Here is a 25,731-nt window from a genome sequence, read left to right as displayed (position 1 = left end):
TGAGAATGGTTCCCTTCCTTACTGCACAGTGAACACCTTCAAGTTAGAGATGGTATCAAATGTGATCTTGCTATCCACCATGGTGATAAAAGGTCATGCTCAATAAATGTGCAGCAACTTAAAAGTAAATACCTGGTACCAATTTTCTATTAGTCTATAAAATGTGATGGCAGAATGACAGGCTACCCTTCATTTTTAAAGCCAGAAAAGGAGAATCAATGCTGAAGATAAGAGGAGACAGAGGACTACTCCTCAACACAGATTCCCAGCCAGCTTATTAGAAGGGGTTGCTTGTGCCATGAGACATCCCTTTCAGCTACTTCCCAAGTCACACTCTAAGATTAATTGCAGAGCCCTGAAGCACAAGCTTAGACTTGGCTGAATTGGTACTACCCCATAAGCCACTTATGCTAGGCCTTTCTTCAGGGTAGTTAAGCTCTGTAGCTATCTATCTCATCTCACATACATTCATAACCTTCAGAAGAAACAGGTTGAGGCAGTCTGTCTCTCCATTTTACAGATCAAGAAAAAGCTAAATAAAGTATTTAGCAACAACCTTTGCATCATAGCTTTAGATTCACTGATGAGCCAAAGTAGCTAAAGTTCTGAGGAGCTTTTTGTTTTTTAAAGACATGCCTCTCCTCCCCACCCCCAAAACAATAACAAGGTAACTTTAAACAATCTATCCCACCTCAAATAAATATCCCCCCACAGGACGTAATATAACCTGTATTTGAGGTAAGATAGTGTATGTCCCATAAGGACATAAGAGAAAGCTGTTATTTTGTTAGTTTTGTTTTTAAAAGATAAGGAAAAATTAGTTTTTATCTATCCTTGAACTTTTTGAAAAATGGCATTGAGAAAAAAAAAAAGACACTAAAGTGCTGTGATTTAATATCTCCCTTCTGTGATACATGTTCACAAAATTAGATATTACTTTAATTTGATATAATGAAATGTGATTTCTACAGATATTAAGGATTCAAATGACTTCTAACCCACTCCTGGTATTTAGTTGAATCTCCAATCTATACATTTATAATATTCTTTTAAGATATTTCCTTTTATAATACTATTTTAAGGTACTTGCTTTTTAGGTTTTAAATATATTTGCCAAATCAGTGCTTGAACCTGCTTAGTATCCTATGACTCAGCAACTCCCACACACCCACACATTAAAACACTGATTGCCTCTGAGCATAGAAAATTCATTATCCCATTCTCAGCCAAGGCACACAGACAATCAAAATTCCTTGAAGGTAAAAAATGTCAAAAACAGAAACTGCTTTAAATGAAAAATTTTGTTTGAGGAAAGGCTCATCAATTTCCCTAGAAGCATTTAACTCAATTCAACATATATTTACCAAATGTCCAATAAGGCTCTTTTTAAAACACTGCAAGGGATACAAATAAGAATAAGACAAGACTCTACATTTAAGAACCTTACAACAAATGCAACATTCTAGAAAACAAATTAGCCAAGCATTATTACTTACATGGGGTAATTTTTAAATGATCAATATGCCACAAGTGCAGAAATGATTTTCTTACAGTAAAGTACAATGTTTCTAAATCTCTCCAGGTAGCTATTAATTATTACTATTTCCAATATTATTCATAATATCCTAAAGTCTCCTTGAAAATGAAACTTATTCTTCTAACTTAAAGATACGAAATCAAGAAGAAAAAAAGCCACATGGTTCACCAATTATTCTTACGTTAATGAAATTTTAATGTTTAGTGTTCAGTGTTACCCACAGTATTTTAAAAATTAATATTTTATAAATTTAACAAATATAAGCAAGATCCACCAATTCACTTTGTAAACTAACAGCAATTAAATAATTATCTATTACCTACTATTAGCATGTCTGATGTGCTAATAGTAAACATATGGCATTCATATGTGTATTAAAAGTGGAATATATTTCTTTTAAAATTAAGCCACACACCAAATCACGAGACATGATTTATACCTTAGTCTCACGACCCATCATATACTCAAAAAGCACTTTTCGCAAATACTCAAATTCGGTAGGTTCTCCAAAGAGTGAGACATCAGTATGGTACAAATTGCCACCTGTCAAATAAAAAGCAGACCAAACTGTAAAGACAAAACCAGGTAAATTACTTATTACTTATAAAAACAGATTTTAAAAACAACCAATGGAACAGAGAGGCATTGCTTTTACATTGTATCATATTGCATTGTATACACACATGCACACTAAACATTCCAATTACTATTTTATACTTGGAAGAGAAAACAAGAATCACTATAACAATTTTATTTCTCACATCTTTTTCTCTTCCTCCTCTTTCTTCTGGCCTTTTATTGTAATTATACATTACTTCGGGTTTAGAATTTAAATAACCATTTGTTCAGTGAAAACAAACTGTGTTATGTGTCATTTACAGAGTCTGATGAGCAAAATCTTAAAAATCAGATAATACAAAGCACTGGTGAGGATGTGAAACAATGGAGACTCTTGTGTACTACGAGGAGAGGAAACTGGTAACAAGCACTACAGATGACAATTTGGCATTGCTTTTAAAACTGTGTAACATAGATAATAAGCATATTATATGACACAGAAATTCAATTATTAGCAATATAACCTACAGAAACACTTCACATGTACAGTAGGAGTCAATGTTTATTTACACTGTTTATAAAAGCAAAATTGAAACAACTCAAATGTCCACCAAGAGAATATACTGTGACATAAAGATACAATGTATTATTGTTAAATTCAGCGTTGAAAATGGTCAAATTATAGCTTCACACATTAGAATGAATCTCAAAATAACAATATTGGGTTAAAATAAGTAATTTACATAGGACACATACAGTACGATGTCATTTCTATACAGCCCAAAACATATAAAACATTAAAATCAATTTTTTTAAGGAACTAGTTATGTTGTAATATAATAACAGCAGTTACTCTTGGGAAACAACAGAGATATAAAGACTACAGAGCAGCACAAGAAGCCTCAAAAGAAATGGCAATGTTCTGGAGGGTGGATTCTGAGGTGTTAAACAGCCTCCATACATTACATGTACGTTACATGTACTCACATGTTTGGAATTTTTTTTAAGTGCATACTTTTAGAAGACTCAACTCACTCAAATTATACTTTGCAAGTATAGAGTTCTAAGAACTAAATAATGAAAATACATTATTTCCTATGGGAAATAATATATAATAAATATATTATACTTAATTGTTTTATTCCTCTAGATCTATACAAAATGCAGATCTTTTTTCACTTTTCAGAAGATAAGTAATTTTATTAAATAGGCAGAGTATTTTTTTTTTTTTTTTTTTGAGACAGAGTCTTGCTCTGTCGCCTAGGCTGGAGTGCAGTGGCGAGATCGTGGCTCACTGCAACCCCCACCTCCCGGGTTCAAGTGATTCTCCTGCCTCAGCCTCCTGAGTAGCTGAGATTACAGGTGTGCGTCACCATGCCTGGCTAATTTTTGTATTTTTAGTAGAGACAGGGTTTCACCATGTTGGTCAGGCTGGTCTTGAACTCCTGACCTCACGATTCACCTGCCTTGGCCTCCCAAAGTGCTGGAATAGCTATTTTCCAGGAGAGGGAATTAATGTTATTTTTCAATACTTGTGCCTCTTCTTGATTTCTCCCAAACAGTGGCACAAAAGACTTTATAGCTCTTATTTCTGGTTTTAAGCAATTATTAGAGGAAATTAGTTACTATTCAAATAAAGAGGCTTTCCAAATTGTCTACTCATTGCCTCTAATGGGTCTTCCCAAATAACTTCATCTACGTAACACTCAGCATTTTAAAATCCACACTTTATCTGGGCCAAATTCCAAAGTGTATAACTGAAAAATCCACTTGACATTTAACACAATTTTATCTGTGTGTTACAGATAATTTTAAAACATAAGCTTGCTTGGATTTTCCTCAAAAAATGCATCATGCCGTAATGCCTTTAAAATATGCATTTAGTTAGAAAATAAATATTACATTTACAGTCACATCTACGAATAAATGTAATAAAAGAGGTGCAAGATTACTACTGAGAACAACAAACATTATTATTTTGAGACAGGGTCTCACTGTCACCCAGGATAGAGTGCAATGGTGCGATCACAGCTCACTGCAGCCTCAACCTCCTGGATTCAAGTGATTTTCCCACCTCAGCCTCCCAAGTAGCTGGGACTACAGGTACATGTCACCATGCCTAGCTAACTTTTTTTTTCTAGAGACAGGGTCCCACTATACTGTCCAGGTTAGTCTCGAACTCCTGGGCTCAAGTGATCCTCCCACCTCAGCCTCCCAAAGTGTTCGGATTATTGGCATGAGTCACTGTGCCCAGCCAAGAAACACTATTGACAGACATTGAAGACCTACGTAGATGTTGAGGTATACTGTGATTATGGATTGGAGAATCAATACCATATAAATTCCAATTCTCTTTAACTTTTCTATAAATTCAATGTAAGCCTAATCAAAATCTTCCCAAGAATGTATATGTATGCATGTATATAACTTAACGAGGTGATTTTAAAATCTGTATGGACTTTCAAAGAGCTAAGAATAGTTAAACAATTCTTAAAGAAAAAGTGGGAGGACTTCCCCAGCCAGACATCAAGACTTATTACGAAGTGACGGTTATTAAGATAGTTAAGGTTGGGCATGGTGGCTCACTCCTGAAATTTCAGCACTTTGGGAGGCCAAGGCAGGAGGACCACTTGAGGCCAGGAGTTCGAGACTAGACTGAGCAATAGAGAGAGACCTCATCTCTACTGAAGAAAAAAAAAAAAAAAAAAAGACAGTGAGGTATTAGAGCAGGCATAGACAAACTGATCAATGAAACACACTAGAGGTGCCAGAAACAGATCTTCAAAAATACAGACTAACTGGCCAGATACAGTGGCTCATGCCTATAGTCCCAGCACTTTGGGAGGCCAAGGTCGGTGGATCACATGAGGTCAGGAGTTCGAGACCAGCCTGGCCAACATGGCGAAACCCCGTCTCTACTAAAAATACAAAAATTAGCTAGGCGTGGTGGTGTGCGCCTGTAATCCCAGCTACTTGGGAGGCTGAAACATGAGAATCGCTTGAACCCAGGAGGCAGAGGTCCCACTGAGCCAAGGCTACACCACTGCACTCCAGCCTGAATGACAGATTGAGACTCTGACTGAAAAAAAAAAAAACAAGAAAAGCAGGATAAACTCTGTTTACCAGTTTCAGACTAACTGAAATTTATCCTGCTTTTCTTGTTTGAGTTGTACCTCAAGGTAACCATATAGATAATGTGGAAAAGTTCCTATTTATAGAAGAATTCCAATTAATATATGCACAAGAAATGGTCGAATTTTACTAACACCATTATGCAACCACTACTGAAGTAACAGATCAGGGAAGTTACCAATGGATGCTAAAATCTGGTGAAAAGTGATGGATCACACCTGGAACTGGGTGGCAGATCTTAAAATTGTAAATATGTCATGAAAGTTTTGATATAAGACAACAAGAATTACACAACTTCCTTCATGAAGCACTACTGTCAATGCAAACCTAAAGCTAATCAAACCTAAATCTGATCAAGCCTCTAGTTCTACCTACCAGGGGACAGAGGACTCCATGGAGATGGAATCCAGAAAATTAAGAATGTGGTTCACTCTATATGACAAGTAAGTTGGTTTTCTCATCAAATAAATGATAAAAGCAAAGGTGAAGAAGGACCTAAAGTTCAAAACAGACTTAAGTAATTTATCAATCAAATGTAATGTATGAGCACTGTTTGGCTCTTGATTCAAATTAACCAACTATTTATCACCACCAAAAGAGAACATTTATGAGGCCAGGCACAGTGGCTCACACCTATAATCCCAGCACTTTGGGAGGCCAAGGCAGGCAGATACCTGAGTTCAGGAGTTCAAAACCAGCCTGGCCAAAATGGTGAAACTCCGTCTCTCCCAAAAATACAAAAATTTGCTGGGCGTGGACCCCTGTACTCCCAGCTAGTTGGGAAGCTGAGGCAGAATAATTGCTTGAACACAGGAGGTGGAGGATGCAGTGAGCTGAGATCACGCCACTGCACTTCAGCCTGGGCAACAGAGCGAGACTCCATGTAAAAAAAAAAAAAAAATATATATATATATATATATATATCCAGCACTGATGAGGTGCTAGAGTGGTCAGAAATCTCACCCACTGCTGATGGAAGTGGAAATTACTACAAAAGATACAGCAAACAGTTTGGCTTAACCTAATATGGAATATGCACAAAAATATATCCTATGACTTAGCAATTCCATTCTTATTATATATTCTAGAGAAAAATTTCCACATGTGTACTAGGAAAAATGAAAAAGAATGCACAAAATTAATATAATGGAAATGAGTGAACCACAACTACACACAATCTGAGTAACTCTCAAACCTTATATTAAGCCAAAGAAATAGGTCATACAAGAATGCTTATGGTATGACTGAATTACATAAATTCACAAAGCAAACAAAATCTAAACAAAATATTGCTTGAAAATATAAATACAGGTGTAAATGATAAAGAACAAGATAATGATTAAGAAAAGTCAGGGGAAACAGTAAAAATGATGAGAGGGATAGATATTGTAAAGGCAAACACACAGGGACTTCTAAAGAACTAGGAATGTTTTATTTTGTACTACAAGATAGGTGCTCATTTTACTCTCTATTTGTTTTTGAGACAGAGTTGTGCTCTGTTGCCCAGGCTGGAGTCCAGTGGCGTGATCTCGGCTCACTGCAACCTCCGCCTCCCAGGTTCAAGTGATTCTCCTGCCTCAGCCTCCCAAGTAGCTGAGATTACAGGTGTGCACCACCACACCTGGCTAATTTTTTGTATTTTTAATAGAGACAGGGTTTCACCCTGTTGTCCAGGCTGGTCTCAAACTCCTGGCCTCAAGTGATCCACCCACTTTGACCTCCCAAAGTGCTGGGATTACAAGCGTGAAACACCCTGCCTGGCCTCATTTTACTCTTTAAAGAGGCAGCATGATGAAGAGATTAATGTGCATACTGCACCAGACTGCTTGGATTTTTAAGAGGATTAAATGAGCAGATAAGCTATATTATCCTTCAGAAATCTGAGAAAAATAATGTTTTAAAAAAGACAAAAATGTGTTTATAAGTGTTTAGCACTTAGTATTATGAGTTAGCTATTAAATTGTATACACGTATTCACAAAATTGAGAAAAAAGAAAATTATGTAGGAAATTCTTAAATGGAAAATAAAAGGAATCGACACTATTCTCTATGCACTGCTGAGTACTGATTCAGTATAGTTCTTCCACACAAATATTAACCAGGCCCAACCCTGCTTAGCTTTTGAGATCAGATGAGATTGGAAGCATTCACGGTGGTATGGCTGTAGGCTGATTCAGCCTAGTTCTATGCTGAGAATCATATACAGTGACTTAGCTATAGTAAATAATCTTTGCAGCAAGAATCATCTCTGCAGTGAGCATAGGAAACTTCCAGGCTGGTTTTTACTTCTTTTTGAGGAGCTCCAGTTTGGAAAGGATCGACAGCAAGCCTTTTAATTTAGTTAAAATTTGTGTAGTGTAGTATTTTACATTATTTGATAGCAATGAGAGCTTTCAAAACCACAAAAGAAAAGAATGCCAAATGGCTTTTATGTCCTCATGCTTCCCATGAGAAAGCAGAAAGGTTTACAAAACATGTAGCAAAACAAAACTATTCTTAATACAGTGAGGTAGCGAAACTGAACTTTAGAGAATGGGTGTTATATAAGATTATTCAATGATTTCGATTATCTCAAGGGAATTACCACATAAAGACTCAAGCTCATCTTTAAAATCCTTTGGGCCAGGTGTGGTAGCTCATGCCTGTAATCCAACACTTTGGGAAGTGAGTGGATCTTTCCTTTTTTTTTTTTTTTTAGTGCAGTGGTGTGATCTTGGCTCACTGCAACCTCCACCTCCCAGGTTCAAGTGATTCCCCTGCCTCAGGCTCCCATGTAGCTGGGCCTACAGATGCACAACACCATGCCCAGCTAATTTTTTTTATTTTTAGTAGAGACGGGGTTTCACCATGTTGGCCAGGATGGTCTTGATCTCCTGACCTCATGATCCACCCGCCTCGGCCTCCCAAAGTGCTGGGATTACATTACAGGCATGAGCCACTGCGCCCGCCAGCTTACTATCTTTCTTTCCTTAAAACCAGCTGTTAAAAGGTAAAATATATTCATTGTTAAAAACAGATTAACCACAGGGAATACTATTCGGCCTCCAAATAGAAGAAAACCCTGTCACTGGAACAACATGGTGAAGCTGGAGTACATTATATTAAGTGATATAAGCTAGCTGCAGAAAGGCAAATACCACATAATCTCACTTATATGTGGAATCTAAAAAGCTGAACTTAAGCAGGGTAAACTGGTGGTTATCAGGGACTGTGGGCGGTGGGAGATGCTGTCCAAAGGATACAAAATTTCAGTTCAATAAGGAAGAATAAGTTCAAAAGATCTATTGTAAAATATGATTATAATAGTTTGAATAAGAATAAAATTGACTATAGTTAATGTAATAAATAAGAATAAAATTGACTATAGTTAATGTACTGTATTATTCCCCATCCAATATACCGTATTCTTGAAAATTGTGAAGAGTAGATTTTAAAGTGTCATCACACACACACAAAAAAGGTAATATGTTAGGTAGTGCACTTAGTTTAACCATTCCACAATGAATACATAACTCAAAATATCATGTTGCACACAATACATATATGCATTTATCAATTAAGAAAAAATAAAATTAAAAATTTTTTAATGAGAAAAAATATAAATTAGCAAAGACAAAAATAAAAATCATGCACAAATCCACCAATAAAAGATAACAGTGAATAACATGATACGAGATCATCCTTACCTTTGTAAGGTGTCCCCACAGTTGTTGCATATACATTCTTTTCATATTTCTTCAAACGGTCTTCTAAATTATGAATCTAAAAATAACAAATAATCAGACCATGTAAGATTCGCAGGGAAACTGTATGAGATCATGCCACTGCACTCCAGCCCAGGCGACAGAGCGAGACTATATCTCAAAAAATAAAAAAAAAAAAAAGCCCAACATAAAAGGTCGGGTATTGTATTATTCCATTTATATGAAATACCCAGAATAGGCAAATCCATAGAGACAGAAAGCAGATTAGTGGCTGCTAGGTGTTATGGGGAGGAGGTAATGGGGAGTGACTGCTTAATGGGTATGGAGTTTCCCTTTGGGGTGATGAAATATTCTGGAACTGGGTAACAGTGATGGTTTCACAACATTGTAAATAAACTAAATGTCAATGAAATGTGTACTTTACAATGATTAAAATGGTAACTTTTAATGTGTATATTTGCACAATAAAAATAACTAATATAATAAACATTGTTATGCTAGGGCAGTTTTCAAGATTTGATGTTAAAAGAATTTTAAAGCAGTAATCTTGAGAATAGATGGGAAAAGTTAAATCACTGGTGAAACAAAAAATAAAGTCACATTGGGACCTATCTTTATGAAATTTTTAGAAATATGAAATTATGAAAAATTTCAAACATATTCCAAGGAAGTATAGCACAATTAATGCTCATATACCTATCCATCACTCAGTTCTAACAATTATCAAGATTTTTGTCTGTATGAATTTTAAAAGAACTGGGAAAATCCCAGGAGATTTAGCCTTCAAACTCAGTCTGCTGATTTGAGGCACTATTTCTCCTAGAGTTTGGAAAAAGACTTTACTAAAGATCATATACCACATATCCTGGTATGTGTGTACTGTGCATCCTTGAAGGTGTACCACATGGTCCTATTTAAATTGACTTACATATATTGTCCATCAATAATATATGGGCGAATTAAATTAGGACAATTAAATCACTTGGAAAAAGTACCAAAGATAGATGACTATTTTCTCTCTGATAAAAGCAAAAAATAACTTCTTTGTAGAACATAAATTACTATACATTATACAAATTGTTATAAAAAAAGTTAGGCATTAAAAATAACATCATACAAATGTTCTTGCTTAAATATATATGATCATGAATTTATAAAGAAAACCTCTAGTACCTCTGGATGTGGACATAAAATTTCCTGTGTGTAAGACTGAAAAATTTCAAAGCCAACTATTTAAAAATTAGCTGAGATCCAAGGACATACTAACGTAACTTTAGTTCAAAATAAAAGATACCAATTAGGCCTGTACCTGTTCTCTGAACTCTTGCTCTTTCAATTTCGAATCACTGATTAAAGTCGTCTTCTGTGCTAGCTGTGTCTGAAAGAACAAAAAGTCAGATCTGAAATGCACAGAGGTTTCATTATTGCCCAGACACATTTCTGTACTGCTTGGAAATTTTTCCTTGTTAAAATAGTCTCTTTATGTTTTAACTTGTAACACTGAATACTCCTAAAATGCACAACTTTCAGACAAATTCAAAGAAGAACAAGTCTTGGTTGGGTGTGGTGGCTCACGTCTGTAATTCTAACACTTTGGTAAGCCGAGGGGGGTAATTGCCTGAGCTCAGGAGTTCGAGACCAGCCTGGCCAACATGGCAAAACCCCATCTCTACTAAAAAAAAATTGGCCGGGCGTGGTGACACACACCTATAGTCCCAGCTATTTGGGAGGCTAAGACATGAGAATCACTTGAACCCAGGAGGCAGAGGTTGCAGTGAGCCGAGACTGCACCACTGCACTCCAGCCTGGGCAACAGCCAGGGTGACAGAGCGAGACTCTGGCTCAAAGGAAAAAAGAGAAAAAAAAAAGAACTAGTCTTACCTGTAGCTCCGTAATTGTTACCTGAAAAAATGGAAAAGAAAGAACATGAGTGTATACAATAATAGCTATAAGAAACAGTAAAACAAAGCACTATAAAGATATAAGGAAATAAGAAGTCAGGGTTAAGAGTCTCAAGGAAGTGGTCAGACTTGAGGTAAGGCAACTTTAAATATGTGCTTCAAAACAAATGGTCTGTTTTGTTTTACAAAATATTATACTCTAAATACATATTGCAATTTAAGATATCTAGAAGCACCAGAAGATGCTCCAGAAGGAAACAAATTTATGAAGAATAAAACAGAAAAAAAAATGTTTAGAGTAGAAATAAAAATTAAGTCTTCCTTCCTCCCTCCCTCCCTCCTTCTCTCCCTCTTTCTCTCTCTCTCTCTCTCTCTCTTTCTTTCTTGACAGAGTTTCACTCTTGTTGCCCAGGCTGGAGTGCTATGGCGCGACCTCAGCTCACTGCAACCTCCACCTCCCTGGTTCAAGTGATTCTCCTGCCTCAGCCTCCCAAGTAGCTGGGACCACCGGCATGTGCCACCATGGCCAGTTGATTTTTTTTTTTTTTTGGTAATTTTAGTAGAGATGGGATTTCTCCATGTTGGTCAGACTGGTCTCGAACTCCCAACTTCAGGTGATCCGCCCACCTCGGACTCCCAAAGTGCTGGGATTACAGGCATGAGCTACCACGCCCCGACAAATTAAGGCTATTTTCTTACCTTTCTTATGACACAAGATAAAGGACTCAGAAGTCCTTCTTAATATCTCATAATGTTTCAATATTCTATGGCATCCTGACACAAGTTAAAATGTTACTATATCCAATATTAATACTTTGATACTAAGGAAAAGTTAGTTAAAAACATGTATTTTCTCAAAAGAAGTAATATATAATAGCACCTGGAATACTCAAGTCATGACTACATGACTAAACGGCAAAAAAAGAAAGAAAGTAAAGAAAATTTAAACACAACTAACCTAGCTATTAAAGAAACAAAAAATGGTCCTCTCAGCTTGCTCAGTGCTTACACCTGACATATGCCTACTAAGTGACAGAGAAGGAAAGCTCTTTTTAGAGGCCCTTTCTCTGCACTGTGGGTAAGTCATCCATGTAACTGGTTGTGTAAAAAATTGTTATCTGGTAACTGACATTCTGTAACAAATCCTCTCCAGGATAAAGTCATAGTGACCACCCACTTTCCCATTACCCGCAAGACTGTGCTATGAAAAGACCATCCTGGATGAGTGAGAACATTTTAGGCAGTAGAAAAGTACAGTGGCAGCCTGCTCCAACTGTGGGTGTGTGCTGCTGAGGTGCACAGCAGGACAAGAAAGCACGGAGTAAACATGGTCTACCTTTCATAATGACGATTTTACTTAAGGATTAGGACTCTCTAAAAAAAAAAAAAAAAAAAAAAAAGCTTAGATTTGCAAGCCAGTTCTCTTTGAATTCAGTCCAATTTTCCCAAATCATCACATTGTATTTGCATCTGGTCCACTGGCCAAAAAGAAAGAAATTGTTTTTCTTAATAGTATACAACTAAAAACACCATTTTTATGTGACTACAACTAAGGATATATTACAGAGTAGGATATAAAATTAACGTGAATTTTTAGCACAAAAACCCAAAAATCTAAACGTATTACATTTACGATGGACTATTTTTAGCTATGCTCCAGGGTTGTAAGATTCACTTTCCTCCGCTATTGTTTCCATGGAAAAGATGGAGAAGCATTGGTATAACAAAATGCCTAGGCTTTGACGTCTGGTAGATTTGGTTTAAATCCTCACCACAACATTTATTGTGTGAGCTTGAACATTTTATTTAATCTCTTTGAACATTAGTTTATCTGTCTATAAAACAGAGGTAAAAATCTCAAAGGGTTTTTGTTAGGATTAAATGAGATAAATATGTATGTATGTTAGTAGGCTAGTCAAATCACAGAAATGACAATGTTTTCAAGAAACATGTGCAGCAAACTCAAACTCCTCTCACATTATCATTGCCAGGGTTCTCCTCCTGCTCTAGCTTTTGCTGATATTTCTTCTGCAGCTCCTCAAGTTGAGTCTGCAGGTCCATTACTTTTGTGGTCATTTCTTCTTCACGAGCCTTTAGGATTAAAAAAAAAAAAAAAAGAAGCAGCGTTAATAAATGAACACATCAAAAAAGCACTCTGGAGAGGCAACATGGTGTAGAGAAAACTCTCTCTGTAAGGAAATAAACATTTAAGTTTTTGAGACACACACTACTGTTTTTATTTTAATTCATTATTGTGCTCTAAACACCTTCCTTCATGCCTCACTTTAAACTCCAAGCCCTTTCCAATGCTCATTATTCATAGGATATCATTTTTCTCACCCTCACTCCCTCTCTTCTCATCCCAAAAAGCTCATCAAGCTGTTTATTTCCCCTTAAACTAGGGTTCCCAGGTTTAAGCAACAATTAGGTATATAACAGAATTGTGACAGAACTACAATACATAGCCTGTGTTTTAAGATTTCAGCCTTTTCTATATTGGAATTTGATTTCTAGAAAATATTCATTAAAATAAAGTAGTAGATATTTTTATACACAACACTACCCAATCAGATGGCAATTTACAGATCACAGAAGTTACGGGGTTTTCAGTTTTCTCACCCTCTTTAGTTAGGCTGCATAAATCAACAGATAGTCCTTTATTCTAATTTGACAAGCCTGCACATCTCCTATATATCCACCCCTACCAGTGGTTCTCTGAGGTAAAATGTTCTACTAAAATCTATTTTTGAAAAAAAAATTAGTTACTGTCCAATGTGCTGGTAAGCAACGTAATGACTTCCTTTGCCCCAAACTGCAAAAAACAAACAAGGCTGAATTAGAAAGAGCAATACGTGACTTATTGATTCAATATTCCTACTTATAAAATTTGGCATACGAACTGTCCTCTCTTCTGTTTTGACTGCCCTGGTAAAAGGCTGTTTTCCATCCTTACATTCCTTCATTTGTCTTGGTCATTGCCATGATTTATTGTACAGAGCAACCCAGACCTCTCTTTATTCTTATAAATCTTGCAATAACCTTTGTGCTAAAATAATATTTGGAATTGGAATATTGATCTTATTTGAGTAATGAGGGCAAGTGTTTGCTGAGCAAGAGACTTAACAGGAAAAACAATCACAAACAGGTATCGGATCTAACAGATCCTGACTTGCCAAAAACAGAAACATCATTCTCAAAAACAAATGCAAACATAGGCCCTATGGCACAAAATAAGGCAATGAATCATAGGACATTTGGAAAATCTAATTTTAAATACCACTTTTCATGAAATTTTCTTAGACTTAATTGCAAAAACAAATCCCTTTTTTCAACATAAGTATAGCAGAGATCTCTACTAGATATCCTCAGATATCTTAGATATCTTCCCACTGAGGCACACTTGAATTTGGCCTCCACCTCTAAAATACCATCAACCCATAATTGTTGTAAATACGTCACTGCTGTCTTGGTTTGTTGACATTTCTTGTATGGTTGTGTCAATGTGGTTTAGCCTTGTTTGAAAGAATAACCTCTAGAGCTACTTGTTTAGTCACGCTCAGTTTCTAATATGACAATTAGCTATGTCTGACATTTCCTTTGACAACTGTGGGATACTAATTTAAAGCAATCCCCCCAATAATTAGAAAAGAATCTTTGATGTGTCATTTCTAATTGAAGTAACAGTTATGTAATTTCCTTTATAAAGGCCTTCTAGTCTTCTTTTAAGATTAAAAAAAAAAGTATATTATTGCTTTGAAGTAAAAACACTAAGAAAAACTATGTTGAATCTTTATGTATATACATGACAGGTTATGCTTTGAAGACTAGTTATTATGCCAAAACAAAATCACTAAAATACAGTCAGTGTTAAAAAGAAACCAATTTTGTATCTAATGCAGCCTTTTGTATCTAATGCAGCCTTTTGTATCTAATATAGTCTCCAAGTGAGACTGCTCTGAGATTGAGATTAGGCACCCTTACTTGTGAGTCTCCAACTTGTAAGTCACCATGCCCTCCTCCCAAATGAATTCCACCATGTGTCACCTCCTTCAAATTTATCAAGTGCTAGTATGTGCCAGGCACTAGGCCAGATTCTCAAGACTAGAGAAGAACAAAATCTCTTCTCTAGAGGGATGCTTATAATCTAAGGGAGAGGATAAATTTATTAATACATTCCTACACACATATGTGTATATGACAAAAATCACGTAAGTAACAAATATAGATGAGTACCAAGGAACATAGATGCAATTAATTATATTTAAGAGGTTTCAAAAAAAATGAACAAGTGAAAAAACAACATAGAAAAGCATATTCAAAAAGCTACCTTTTGAGTAGGAAAGGGGAAAAAAATAAGAATATATTTCATTTTTGCTTGTTTACATAATGAAACACTGGAGTATAAGAAACTAATGGTTGCCAGTGGAGGGAGAAGAGGGAGAGGACACAGAACACAGAGAGGAGGAATGGGTACAATTTTCATTATACATATATGCCATCTCCAAGAATACTTTTTAATATTATTTTAATCTTTAAGCCATGTGAATACATTTGATTCAAAAATTTTTTCTAAATAAAAATAAAAATTAAAAATTTTAATTTTTTTTTGTTGTTGTTCTTTTGAGACAGGGTCTCACTCTGTCACCCAGGCTGGAATGCAGAGGCACATTCACAGCTCAGTGCAGCCTTGACCTCCCAAGCTCAAGCAATCCTCCTGCCTCAGTCTCCCAAAGTGCTGGGATGACAAGTATAAGCCACTGAGCCCAGTCACACACACCTGCTCCCCAACATTTTTTTTAGCCAAAAGAGAGATGGTAACGCCTGCATTCTTTTATGAAGCCTGAGAACGTGATTTTAGGCACACAGAAAAGCATGTACAAAGGAAACATCTGGAGAAGAACAAGCTATGGTTGAGTTTGGCTGGAACACAGAACAAACTGGACGAGGTATCACTGTGACAATGGGAAACCACTGCACATATTTAGGAGAAGTAATAAATTCACGCCTTTGTTTCCAGACAGACAATAACTCTGACAGAGATGACTATGTTAGGGAAAAAAAAAAACTGCAGTAAGGGAACTAGGTAGGACATTAATACAACAGATCGGGCCAGATGAAAAAATGGCAGCACAGACTGTGGTGGCAGCAGCAGAGTTCAGAGAAGAGCAACAGGCAACATGACTCTCAGGATGTTTCAAACCATATCCTGTGAGCCCATTATATGTCAGATAATTATGCTGGGGAGAGAAGCAGATTTAATGACCAAATAGGTACATGAATATGTATGTGTATGGTGTTTAGAGACATAGGAAGTGGGAACTAAAGATGTCAAAAGTTTCCAGCTTCTTCAAATGGAGGAATGGTAAGAATGTCATTCAAAGTAGAAAAATGAAAATGTGCCTGTGTTCAAACTTGCTATTAACAAATCACAGAATTATTTTAATAGGTGACAAAAATGCAGCATTCTACAATGTCATCACTGAGACAAATCACCAATCTGATAATAGCTTTTAAGGGGTAAAAAACACTACTACATAATACATACAAATCCCATACGAAATTCCAATCCCAGAAATTTCTAAATGAGAGAGTCATAGAGACTATGTCTTTGAATCAAAGCAATATGCTGTTTGCTGAGAACTGCTAATAGCCCTTTTTAGTAGTATTTGCATTTTTAAAAAAATTTCTTCAGGATAAGGTATATCTGGGGATATCTGGATGGGGACTGGCTATTTAATTACAAAGTCAGTCCTAAGTCCTGGCAGCTGAAAGTCTAAGGCTATACTGTTCAATATGGTAGCCACTAGCTACCCTAAAACTGTGGACAGTGAGAACTTGAAATGTTGCTATTCCAAATTGAGATGAAATGTAAAAACACAGTGAATTTCAAAGAATTTATATGTATGTATATATTTTTAATATTGACTACATGTTGAAATGATACTATTTTGGTTATATTGCATTGGTAGCAGATATTATTAAAATTAAGTTTACCTGTTTCCTTTTTTTCTTAAATGTGTCTACTAGAAAATTTCAAATTACAATATGGCTCACATCTGTGGCTTGCTTTTTTTTTTTTTTGAGATGGAGTCTCTGTCGCCCAGGCTGGAGTGCTGTGGCACAATCTCGGCTCACTGCAACCTCCGCCTCCCAGGTTCGAGCGACTCTCCTGCCTCACCCTCTTGAGCAGCTGGGATTACAAGCACATGACACCACATCTGGCAAATTTTTTGTATTTTTAGTAGAGATGGGGTTTCACCATGTTGGCCAGGCTGGTCTTGAACTCCTAACTTCAGGTGATCCACCCACCTCAGCCTCCCAAAGTGCTGGAATTACAGGCATGAGCCACCGTGCCTGGCTGGCTTGCATTATATTTCCAAAGGCAGTGCTGGTCCAAGGCACAGGAAGGAACTTGGAAAAGAGTCCACGCCAATCCCTTGCCCACCCTCCACTTCCTGTCCACTTGCTCTACTACTCTAAGCCTGAAGTTTGAAGGACAATTTCATTAACTTCCCTAAAATACAGCAGATTTTTAAGGAAGAACCATGTCAAAGGGTATACAGTAACCTGTCTCTTTGTTCCCTCACCTTCTACCTAAAAGGTCTGTCATGACTCTAGAATAAAGTCTACCATCTGCTACCCCACACATCCCAAGACAGAGAAATAGCTCACAAAAGGGAATTCTAGAGCTATGGCACAATTTACTCCCTGCAAATGAATCTCCCCGACTTAATTATCCATGATATATAACTGACTTCTCTAAGTTCCTTTGTTAGGAAGAAGTTTTTTTTTACAAAATGTGTAAAGCTAATGAAGAATCACTGCTCTACCACTCACTATGTAGTTTTAGCGAAATTACTTAACTATACTGAGCTGGCTTTTCCTTCTGAAAAACAAAAACAGAAGAAAAAAAAAAGTAGAACTAAACTAGCTTTACTGTATCTTCCAATTCCAACATTCTCTAGGCATTCAAGAAATAATACTGTTTTTTTAAACTTAGCACATATATCCTCTATGGAAGTATAAGAAAACGTGAAATTATTTAAATCTTTTCATAATGATATATAAAGCTCAAGAATTATAAAAGGTGGCATTTATAGGTATGTGTTATATCTTGGAATTTTAGCCATTTCAATTACATTTAAAATAATTATTAGAATCTGTTCCTGACTCAGACTTCTGCTGACATAGTCAGTTAAGGCATGATTCTTTGATTTATAAATTCTTAATCACCAAAAGATTCTCAGCATATAGTGAAATAAGGCTTAGAGTAACTACAGAATCTGTAAGCCAACCAAAAACAATTTATATTGTGTTACATTTGAAAATGTTTTCTTAGAGTCCAAAGTACTAACTAGCATTTATGATTTATCTTCATGGTATATCTTCAGGGCTTATCTTATTTTGCTAATGGCAATGCATTAGTGGCATATTCTACAAATTGCAACATGGCATAAGTAGAGTAAGTACTTTGAAATAACCTTCCATTAAATATAAAAGATTTGGCTTACAAATTCCATTTTTTCCCAGTTTTTTTCTCTTGAGACCAATACAACCTCCACATACTGGGTAGAGATAAAGTTAACTGGCCCTCCCAGAAAGATTCTAGCTAAGTTAAGCAGCCACATTTAAATATACACTCACTACCCCATTACTTAGACTTCACTGAAGCACAAGGTCTTGATTTTTAGTCTGGTTCCCTCACAGTTCAGTCAGACTCTGTGAGGCAGATGGGAAAGAAACTATTCTTTCTTTTAGTATCTACTGTTGCTTCAATACTAGCAACAAGGGGACTGTGCTGCCAGGTTAGCAGAATCTCATCAGGAAACTACAATCCTGGCAGAAATCAACTCAACTTTATAAATCTGCATATAACAGTACTAATTTGAATAATACTGAGTCAAAAAAAAAAAACCACTTTTCGTTCAAAAAAACACATTTGAAAAGGAAATCTTCGGCACTACCACGAAATCTATTACAGCTAAATTTCAAAAGTGAGAGAGAAGAAATAAGGTACAAACATCAAGGATTTCTTCATATCTTTTGGCTGTTCGTTTTAGATCATCATCTTTCTCGGCAATTTTTTTAAGTAACTGATTTGTCTCTTCTTGATGGCTTTCTAAAAGTTCAGCCTCCACCTCCTGGGCCTTATCTAATAAATAAAAATGGACACAGGCAACAAAACACATTAGTCAAGAGTTAATATTTACATCTCAGTTTCAGTAACAATTCTCATTCCAATTAATTTTGATATTTAATTTTATATAAGCATTGTAAGATGTTTAATGAGACATCTAACTCAACAGTGATCAAACGTTTCCTTTCCCTGAGCAAAAGTGTCTTTACAAGGTAATTATTTAGCTAATATTTTCCGATAGTTTTACCTGCTCCCCCTCTCCTTAAGGTAAGTCATTGCCAGGCAGGGCAGGTTCCCAATAGAGAACGTTATTGGGCAAAGATTTCTTCTTCTCCAGTTTAATGACTTAATGCACTTACCACAAAGTGCAAAAACAATAAGCTTAAATTATAGCCTCTGCTGATATAATTGTTCCTTCTGGAACTTAAACTTTTACTTACTGATAGTTTCTTTTATGGTCATTTCCAGCTCTTGCTCCTTTTGTGCCAGCTGCGTATTAAACTCCCTCATCAGCTGTTTTAATGTGGAATTGTGCTTCAGTTCAAGATCTTCCTGCTCCTGTCTGAGGAACAAAACTTTACAGTTAACTGTGGCCACACAAAGAACAAGCTGCAAGCTGCAAGGAACTACCTGGTCTTCAAAACAGTGCATTGAGTTCACTGTATGAAAACATTTTTGAGAGAGAGAGAGTGAGTGTGTGTGTGTGTGTTGTGTGTCCAGGTACAGAAAACACTTCTGGAAGGACACATCAACTATGATTACCTCTAAGGGAGTGGTCCTAGGGACCACAGAATTTTTTGTTTTCCATTTTAATTTTTTTTCAAAACACATCTATGTTATATAATAATACTGCTAAGACTAAAAACAATGAAACGAAAAGAAAATAATTACTTGGATATGTCCCTAATAACCAGAATCTTGTACACAAGAAAAGGTTTTTCTCCCCTAAATGGACATGGAATAACACTGTCACTTGCCCTAAATTGTTTTTACTTCTCCTCATATTTAACATACTGGATTTATGTTTAATACTTTGGGCTGGTGAAACTTACCCAAATAATTTAAAATAACTGTATTAGGCACACACACACAAAAAAGGAGACTTCATTAAGGATTGCCATAAAAATATTCAAGCTGATATAAAACTTACTTGATTTTCTCTTCCCTTTCTTGTTCATATTCTTTCTTTAGTATTTCCAATTCTTGCTGATGTTCCTTTCTCAACATTCGAAGGTCTTTCTGCAGTCTAACAACCTCCTTGCCCAGTTTCTGTTTCTCCCGTTCTGCCCCTGCTAATTTAAACTCCAGGTCATTGTGCTGGGCTTCCATGTTACTAAGCAATTTGGGTTGGACCAAATGTGATTTGGACTTTTCGTCAGTGTTTTCTTCCAAAAATTCTGTGGGTTTATTTTTTCCATCCATCTGTTGTAAAGCCTGTAATTTTTCATATTTTGAGGTCAACGCTTCCATTTCAACTCTATGTACTTCTTTCTGTCTTACTAAGCAGGAATCCAGCTCTTTTATCTTTTGCTCCAAGATTTGACAGGTTAGTTCCTTCTCCTGGAGGATTTTCTGGACGTCGTCAAACACATTTTCCAAGTTTTGCTTTGCCTGTATGTTATTTTTACCTTCTTCTTCCACATGCTGGGATACTATCAAGGAATATTTCTTGTTTTTTTCTTCAAGTTCTTCTTGAAGATGACCTATCATAACTTGATCTTCATGTTGCTTTGCCTCAGCATGTTCTAGCTTTATTAAGAGCTCCTGGTATTTGCACTGCATTTCAGAATGAGAAGAAACGGTCTCTTCTTTTTCCTGCCCTACCCTGGGCAATAGCTTTTCTTTTTCAGTTAAATTTCTTTGTAAAACACTGATTTTTTCTTCATGTGTCTTCTGCATACAGCCTTGGGAATCTGCTTCTTCTTGTTCAGTACATGCTGCCACATTTTTTGCTGATCTGGGTACAATTAATGTTTCTGATTGTGAACTTTCCACTGACTTAAGTTTTTCTTCCAAGATGTGAACTTCCCTTTCTCTTTCCTGCAATTTTGTATTTAACTCACTCAAATGGCTTTCTGTACCTTTTTTATACTGCTCTTCTTTCTCTTCCATTTGAGATAACAACTGCTTCTTAATGGCAGCAATTTTTTGTTCAGCTTTTTTCTTCAACTCTGCTAATTTTGCAGCACTTTCTGACTCAAGCCTATCTTCCAATGCCTTTAACTCCTCCTCTTTGCTTTTCACACTTAAATTCACATGTTCTAATTCTTTCTTCTTAGTTTCAAGTTCAGCTTTCATGGAATAAACTTGGTTTTCAAGGGTTAAGATTTTTTCTTCAGCTTCTTTAACCCTGTTGTCCTTTTCCTCTCCTAACTCTTGAAAATGTTGAAGTTTCTGAACCAATTCTTTGTGTTCAATATCCTTTTGTTGATTGTAATTTTTAAGAACTTCATTTAAGGACTCTATTTCAATCGTTTTCTGGGTAATATGGTCCTCTAATTCCATAATTCTTGCTGTTTGAGTCTTTAACTCTGTTTCTAAATTACACTCCTTTTTCTCCATCTTGCTCTTCTTGTCTTCCATTTCACCCCTTAAACAATCAAATCTTTTATTTTGTTGATCAAGGTCTTCCTTCAATAAATTTATCTTCTCATCCTTTTCATGAGCTTCCTTTGATTTTAACTCAAGCTGAATCTGCAAATCTTTAATAGTGTTTTGATGCTGTGTAAATCTTGACTGCGCTTTCTTCTTCCATTCTGAGAATTTATTGGACCAGTGATCTACCTGCTCAAGAGCAGAAATTTTCTCTTTACTCAGAGTATCAACTTTTAAAGATAAATCTTGCACCTGATCCAGCAATTCATGTTTTTCTTCATCATATTGCTTTCTTAGTGATGAAATGGCTGCTTCTTTTTCGGATAGGCTGATACTATTTTGAAGCTGAACATTCAAATCAGTTAGTTGTTTACTAAGACTGCTAATCTCAATTTTTTTTTCTTTAAGCTCTTCTTTCATCAATGTGACAGCATTGATGTTTTCAGACAACTCTTTCTTCAACTGTGTTATACAAGACTCCTTTTCAGAAGCAGCCTGTTGCTGATTGCCTCCTTCCTTCTGTAAGGCTTCCTTTTCTGTTACAAGACTTTCAATATCAGCCTTCATGCTCTTAATTTGATTTTCTTTTTCTTCTAACTGATGAGTAGCCTGTTGAAAAGAAGTATTTAGTGCATTCTGTTCCTCTGTCAACTGTCTAAGCTGTGCTTCTAATTCAGAAACTGTGCAAGTTTTAATTAACAGTGCCTCCTTAACTTTAGTTGTATGGTGCTGACAATGAGAAATCCTAGAGAGAATGGCATTAGTTTTACTACTACTAATGTTGATTAGCTCATTTGTTTTAGCTTCTAATAAGGCTTCAGTTTTCTTACAGCAAATATCTAGCTGAATCGCTAGTTCCTCAGACAGTTTTTTAAATTCCAAGCTCTTGTCCTCTAGGCTTTTGTTACTGCTTTCATGTGAAGATTTCAAACTCTGGAATTCTTCATCTGTGGTTTTCAACTTGCTAGTCAACTCAGAAACTTTCCGCTTATCTTCTTCCGCCAGCATCTTCAGTTCAACTAGCTGCTCTTGAAGAAAAGTATTTTCCTTCAGAGAATTATTCAAGTCAACCTCCAGCTTTTCAAGGTCGGCTTTCAGTTTAGTTTCATCTTGTGCAAGAGAATTCACATGGGCAGACTTCTGCTTTAACTGTTCCTGTAATTCATTTAATGTTGTATCCTGCTTAACACCTTCTTCCTTCAGCCATGTTATTTCCTTGTTCATCTCTTCTTTTTCACACCCAAATAGGAGGATCTTCTGTTTCAGTTCTGCTACCTCTTGTTCTTTTTCCTGTAATTGGATTTCATGTATTTCTTGAAGTTCTTCAGCTTGCTGATTAAGTTTCTTTTCCCAGATTGATATGACATCATTGAGTTCTCGTTGATGAACCTCCATAAGACTTTCTATTTGTTCCTTTTGGTTTGTTTCCAGTCTTGACACTGCATCACTGATTCCAGCTGAGTTAGCCTGTGCCATTTCCAGCATTTTGGCATTAAACTGTTTTTCTTTCTGACTAAGTTCTAGAACAGTATTTTCAAGCTCTTTCTTAAGTTTGGCTTCCTGATCCAGTAATTTTTTCTTTAATGTTTCTTGCATCTCCTTTGCTTTCTGCTTAATTTTTTCCATCTTTTTTTCTTGGTTTTTAAATTTGGTTTCATATTCCCCATTCAAAATATGAATACTGTCCTCCTTGGCTGACAATTTCTGTGTGAGTATCTCAATTTCTTTCTTCTGTCCTTCTCTCATTTGTAAAATCGTATTTTCCTTTTCCACCAAGATTTGTTTTGTCTGTTCCTGTTCTCTGTTACTATCTTCAAGTTTGGACTCATAGACTTGGGTTAAAGATTTTACCTTTTGCTCCATTTCACTATTCTGTTTTTCAAGTTGCTGCATTAAGTCCTGCACCTGGATTTTGTGAGCATCTAACTCAGTACAAACATCTTTCTTTTGTGTTTCAACTTCAGCTACCTGTTTGGTAAGAAGAATTCTTTCTGTTTCCAAATCCAACAACTGCTGCTGCAATTGGGCCAACTGTTCCTCATATGCTTTTGTCTGCTCATGTGTGGCACTCTGGTAAGACTGAAAAACATCCAGCTTAGCAGATGCCTGCTGGAGTTCCCCTTCAGACCTTTTAATATCTGCCTCTAAATTTTCTACATGAGTCTGATGCTCTTTCAAATGCTTGTCCTTTTCCTTCAACAGAAGCTCAAGTTGATTAATTTGATCTTTTAATGCCTTCTCAGTCCTCTGGATAGATACCTCGTGTTCTTTAATGATACTGTCAACTTGCTGCTGGTGATGATTTTTCTGTTTATCCATCTTGGCCTCTAATTCCTGCTTCATTGTATCTGTTTGATCTTTCAGAACAGAAAGTTCCTCTTCTAGCTTGTGACGGGCTTTTAATACCTCTGACAGTTCAGAAGATAATGATTCTAGTTCTGTTTGTTTCACGTCAAGCTTTTCTAAAGTCTTTTCATTCATTTCTTCTATGTGGGCCTGGAAGAGAATCTCTTTGTCTTTCAACAATGTTTCTTTTTCTTGTTCACACCTTTCCCTAAGTTTTTCCATTTCTGTCTGATATTGTTGCTTTAAGACTTGGAGTTTTTCAGTCCAAAGGGCATCCTGCTGATGCTTAAGGCTTTCCAATTCTGTCTTGTGTTTTTCAACCATGACTGTAATCTCCTTATTGTGCTTATTTTTTTCAGCTTCCAGATGAACAGCCAAATCTTTTGACTGATTTTTGTTTTCTTGTAAGCTTTTTTCCAAAGAACTTTCCAATTCAAGAATTCTCTGTTAATTAAAAACAGATGCATTTTTATTAAAGTACGTACTTACCTATTAGCAATGATACACAGACATGATGTCTACCACCTACCTGAAGATCAAAATTTACATAAATAGCTTAACATATCATACCAAACACTAGAAAGAACAAAGAATCTGTGCTCAATTACTAAAGGAATCATATAACAAAGAAAAGATTACGGCCAGGCACGGTGGCTCACGCCTGTAATCCCAGCAGTCTGGGAGGCCAAGGAGAGTAGATCACTTGAAGCCGGGAGTTTGAGACCCAGCCTGGCCAACATGGTAAAGCCCCGTCTCTACCAAAAAAATACAAAAATTAGCCAGGCGGGGTAGCGTGCGGCTGTAGTCCCAGCTACTCGGGAGGCTAAGATTGGGGACCCTTGAACCCAGGAGGCGAAGGCTGCTGTGAGCCGAGATCGTGCCACTACACTCCAGCCTGGGCAACAAAGCAAGACTATCTTGAAAAACAAACAAAAAAAACAACAAAAAAAAGACAAGAAAAGAAAAGATTATATGCTTAACCCAACTCATAGTTCCAGCCTACATACTATTTTATTATTCTCATAATTTTAGAAGAAAAAGAACGTATGATTTTTCCACCTTCAAAATTATCATTTAGAAGGTTCTTTCTTTTTTCAAAAAGAAGGAACTTGCACAAATTTTAACAAAGATTATTATTATCTCATGAAAATGTAATTTTGACTCTGAAGGAGTTAAGTAAGGCAGACCCACAAAATGTCAGAGCTGGAAAGGTCCTAGGGTCCTAAGGAATTACTGAATCTAATCTCTTCACGAGACAGGTGATGAAATTAAAGTACAATTAAATTAAAAAGCTAACAAGTAGAAGATCTAGGCCTCCTAAGTGTCCATTTCACCCACCATGGAACCTTTTGTAAGTGTTCGTAATGGAAAAACTAAGGATGGTTTAGAACTATGAGTAAGAAGTATGGCTGTTTTACTATCTAAATCAGAGGGAAAAAGCTAACAAGTCTAAACATCGTCAGTTTTCAAAACAGGTTGTACATTTCAAATACTGCTAAGGAAAGGGTCAGACAGGGTCTTTAAAATGTACACTCTGAGACATATATACAAATATGTTCATTACAGGACTATGTTTAGTATGGAAAAACTGGGGAAACCAAATGCAAAACAACACACTAGTGTAATTAAACTGTGATATAAGCAGAGACTGGATTACGTTCAGGACATGGCATAAGATAAACCTGGACAAGCAGGAAGGTGCCAGAACAAGTACTGCCTACAAAATGAGCCCACTTCCTAGACATCAAGGATGAGCACGCAATGGAGATGCTGCAGGGTCAGTGAAAAGCGGCAGACTCAGTGGCTGACAGAAATACAGCT

The 25,731-nt window shown here is 36.3% G+C and overlaps 1 protein-coding gene across 20 annotated transcripts in view; it reads right to left on the bottom strand.

Moving 5' to 3' along the window:
• GOLGA4 (golgin A4) overlaps nt 1-25,731 on the bottom strand; it is a 119,556-nt gene that overhangs the window by 17,132 nt on the left and 76,693 nt on the right. For 19 of the 20 annotated variants that reach the window (XM_015131367.3, XM_015131368.3, XM_077992126.1 and 16 more), the window contains 8 exons: nt 20,120-24,354; nt 19,410-19,531; nt 18,854-18,984; nt 12,810-12,923; nt 10,813-10,833; nt 10,241-10,309; nt 8,914-8,989; nt 1,977-2,080 (listed from right to left, as the gene is read on the bottom strand). In XM_015131367.3, the coding sequence (XP_014986853.3) occupies nt 1,977-2,080; nt 8,914-8,989; nt 10,241-10,309; nt 10,813-10,833; nt 12,810-12,923; nt 18,854-18,984; nt 19,410-19,531; nt 20,120-24,354 (4,872 nt within the window). The remainder of the gene's footprint in view (nt 1-1,976; nt 2,081-8,913; nt 8,990-10,240; nt 10,310-10,812; nt 10,834-12,809; nt 12,924-18,853; nt 18,985-19,409; nt 19,532-20,119; nt 24,355-25,731) is intronic. The other variant, XM_077992131.1, reaches the window with a different exon arrangement.

The sequence above is a fragment of the Macaca mulatta genome, chromosome 2, assembly GCF_049350105.2.
Source record: "Macaca mulatta isolate MMU2019108-1 chromosome 2, T2T-MMU8v2.0, whole genome shotgun sequence".
Classification (NCBI taxonomy): domain Eukaryota; kingdom Metazoa; phylum Chordata; class Mammalia; order Primates; family Cercopithecidae; genus Macaca; species Macaca mulatta.
The sequence above is the reverse complement of the archived record's forward strand: the minus strand, read 5'-3'. Positions and strand labels throughout refer to the sequence as shown.